A 3,927-nucleotide genomic window follows, 5' to 3' on the forward strand; every position below is an offset into this window, starting at 1 on the left:
GGATTGAGCGAGTCAGTCAGTCCCCTTACTGGTGTGATTAATATCAGTGGCCTTTGACTCCCTGTTCAACTAATATGAAGGATTGATAACCTCTATTCTCTTCTGCCCGGCCATGATCCACCCTGGAAACAACCCCGCAGTATATGTAGCAGAACTTTTCCTCACTTTCGCATTGTTCACATAAACATACTCGTAGTGGTACATCTTTGGCATTTTTAATCTTGATATTTGAGAGTATACTGTACCTGCGACCGTGTTTTCATTTCTCCAGACAGGCTCTTTAGAGCAAAGGTACTCATGTCGCTTGAATCCTTGCCCCATGAGATACTACATGAGGTTTTCAAACGGGTATTCGAAAACATCAAGTCTGTGCACTTGACTCCAGCTAACGTACACAAAATCTCAGTTAGGGTCCGGGGACCTATGGTGTCTTTTTGAATCATCGAAGGCATTTCGCTGCTGCGTTGCCCCGGTGCTGCTTCGGAAAGCAAGGATTGAATTTGATTCTGACAGGGTATCTCTGAATGGAAGGCTGTTGCATCCACGTATCGCATATGATATTTTGATGACATGGGCATCAAATGTACGGATTCTGAAGTATAAATCTTACTATTCCTACGCGCCTCTTCCAATGATAGAACTGCTGCCCCAATTAGTGAACATGAAGTACTTGAGGTACGCTAAGAGCTTCAACGTCCTTCTTTCAGTCAGGATGCATGTCGATCAGCCGGCTAACAGTGACTAGTATTGGAAGCCGTCCCGACAAGGAGAGCCTTCATCAAATTCTTCAAAAAGTTACAGACCTTCCGGATCTCCACAGGTTGAAAGTGTGCCGCAGTCAACCGGTTGTCTGGAGACACGATTGGAACTTCCAAAATCTACTTTGTCTGGAAATTAAAGGCGTCGGGTGCGAGCAAGGAACTTTGAATCTTCCAAGCTTTCCTGCTCTACTAGACCTTAGGATATCCTTTGGCGAAGAGTTCGAATTACCCCCTGCAAAGAAATTTCATGTCTACGTGGATTTGTCTCGCCTGCCCAGTCTCTCAGCCCTCGAAATTGAAGGGGTTCTTGATGAAGAGATTGATGACCGTCTAACTTTTCGTGGCGTTACTAAGTCATTACAAAGATTCACGGCTAAATACATGAACGGTTGGCTATTCTGGGATAATTGGAAATGTATGAATGAGAGTCTTAAAGATATACGGCTTCAAACTTCACGCGAGAGCAACTGTTGTCCTACCGAGCTGAATTTCCCACGTTTAAAGACCCTCGAACTGGAAAATTCTGTGGACTGTCTTCCTCTTAATATCGGATTGCCGGTCTTGAACCAGATCAATCTAAAACTGGGCCCTGCGGACTTTTACAGCCTTTCACTCCATCTATCATCACCGATTTCAGTATTACAAAAGCTACCAATCACCCTCAACCTCATTCATGATGAAATCTTCGACACTGATTGGCAAACAACATTGGACAGTGAAGAGCTAGAAACCCTCGCTCAATTGATATCTCGGTCGAACGTAAGGCTCGGGGAAGATGAGAAGCTTATTCTGGAGATGTTGTCACCTTGAACTGGCTTACTTTACAAGATAATGGGTTAGATGTGGAGTACTGTGTTGAAAAAACAGCTGGCTGAGTTTTAGAAATATGCCTCCACAATATACTAGGCGGCAAGGTATTAAGGATGCCTCAGAAGAAATATCAGTAACGTTATTATCGTTAGGCATTGTTGTATCCAGATTCCTGCCAGCCCTCCTCTTTCTTTTTCCGGTGGACTGGTATTTATAGAAAAGCTGCTTCTTTGGCAGACGGTCATTGTTTGTTGAGCTTGCATCGAATCTTCCAGACTGGAACCTGGGAGGTCTAGATGTCTGGTGCGCTACCGATTCTCCGTCAGTCTTTCGAGTTTGATATTACGTACGGTCATTTACGCGGACGTGTGTACATCCTAAGTCTAAGCCTAATTTAGTTTAAGGCGAGTATGTGATTAGGGTTGGAAAACGAATGCATGTCTTTGACTTGGAAGCAGAAGGCGCATGCCACTGTAAAAGCGAGGTTGGGAGGACAGCGTATCATGCTGTACAGAATATACCGTTCCTAGTTATTGGGGCTCTTTGTTGTGCAATCGGTCTTTGTGGCACGGCGTGGTTATGGTACCAGAGGAGCTCCAATTTCGTACACTCGGTTGCAAAAACGGTGCAAGAGACTATCTTTGATTCTTTCTTGATCAGGGCGCTAGTACATAACTAGACTATGCCCCGCTTTTCTGTGTCCAAAAGATAGGGTTGATTGGTAAAAACTATTAGGCTTAGCCATCTAGGGACTAGCTCCCTGGTCAAGAAAGAATTAAAGACAGTAAGTCTCTTGCACCGTTTTTGCAACAGTGTGTATGGCTTGCACAAAAAATATTCCTGTAAGTATGACTTTGCTAGCCGGGGTTCTCTTTTTAATATATAACAACTGGCTTTTTATGAGACTTGAGAAAGCTTTTGATACTGAGATGAATCGACTTTGACATCGAGATAATTTGCACAAGCGCGACTCGTTTGCGCCGCACCGGTCTCAGCAGGTTATCAGGGGAATGAAGAAAAGAAAAAGCAATCCAAAGAGTGAAGACTTTTAAGAGGAGAATGAGGAAAATGAGGAAAATGAGGAAGGTGAGGAAAGTGAGGAAAGAAGAAAGCGCCCCGAGCCAGTCCACTCCAAATTGTTATCCTTGGTCAGATATAGCATAGCAGGGGCCTATCGCAATTCTCTGTACATGTAATGGCAGCCCTCGCAGTGAATATTGTCACAGAAAGCAAACAAAATCAAGGCTTGCATTTAATCATGTCTAATACTATCACTCCTAGCAGTACTATTAATGTGAAAATAACTGAAACATGCTGGAAGAAAATTTCGACACAAGGTTTGTTAGGAAATTTCTACTATACGGACCTTTTGTTAATTATTTGAATACATACTGCCATGAATGTATTGTATGTAGATATTTTCTAATAGTCCGACTTTGATACAACCGCCGAATTCTGGATTTTAATTCTGGCAGCTGGCGGCCCCTCTCGTAAGAGGAACTTGTTAACATTTTACCCTTGAATAATTGTCTGCCTTCTCGCTATAATTACTTAGTGTAGGGAAGTAGAATGACAAACTGTAAATATTCTTGCGTGTCGCATATTATCTGCATCGGGGTTGGTATCCCGGGTAGGCCCAACTTCGTCGGCGAATCCGGCATTCGGAGATCCGACCAATGAAGCCAGGGACAAAATGGTATGCTACTGTACTTCTAAAGTTGATGCACAAAGCGCACCCTACCTGGAATACCTAATACTATTTAATAACGTACATATCCGAGCTTTTTCAAACTGCTCTCACTGAAAAGCTGGTTATTATTGGTAGAATTACTCCTTAATAGGCAAGTCGATCTTGTCATCACCATACTCATTGTCTTCGTTTCGGCTAGAAAAATGCCATCGAATATGCTGATTGTTTGCGAAATTAGTGGATCATCCATTGATTGCAACACTTTGGTGCGCGCTATGCGAAACAAGTATGGAAAGCACAATTTCCGAATTGAGGTTGGTGAATCGTGGAAAGACTAGTAGCATATCGCGTCTGACAGCTTTAGTTACGCTGTGGTCAGTACAGGATCTACCTTAAGCGCTCTTTTTTAGAGCACGAAATGGCCCATTCGCAGATTATGCACTTGATTTTGGGTGCTCAGCAGCCTTCGCCAGCGACATAGCAAAAAAATTGGTTTGGCTAAGGCAGGTGGACATAGGCTGGGGGACAGAGAAGTAAGGAGACTATTGTCAGACCGGGGCTTATTGATATTCTCGCGTCCCCTTGGCTCCATTACCTTATGTACAACTGCAAGTTTGGGGTGTAACATGGAAATATATGGGGATAGAGTCATTTTGCAACTAAAGA

General features: G+C 43.4%; 1 protein-coding gene across 1 annotated transcript; it reads left to right on the forward strand.

Moving 5' to 3' along the window:
- Positions 1-661: 661 nt before the first annotated feature.
- ATNIH1004_001868 (uncharacterized protein) lies at positions 662-1,571 on the forward strand (the record flags this gene model as incomplete). The annotated part of the gene is made up of 2 exons (XM_033566563.1): positions 662-675; positions 746-1,571. 2 exons carry the CDS (start codon positions 662-664, stop codon positions 1,569-1,571), a joined length of 840 nt encoding a protein of 279 aa, XP_033420765.1.
- Between the last annotated feature and the right edge of the window lie 2,356 nt (positions 1,572-3,927).

The sequence above is a fragment of the Aspergillus tanneri genome, assembly GCF_003426965.1.
Source record: "Aspergillus tanneri strain NIH1004 chromosome Unknown AapTan_10_pilon_pilon_pilon, whole genome shotgun sequence".
NCBI lineage: Eukaryota > Fungi > Ascomycota > Eurotiomycetes > Eurotiales > Aspergillaceae > Aspergillus > Aspergillus tanneri.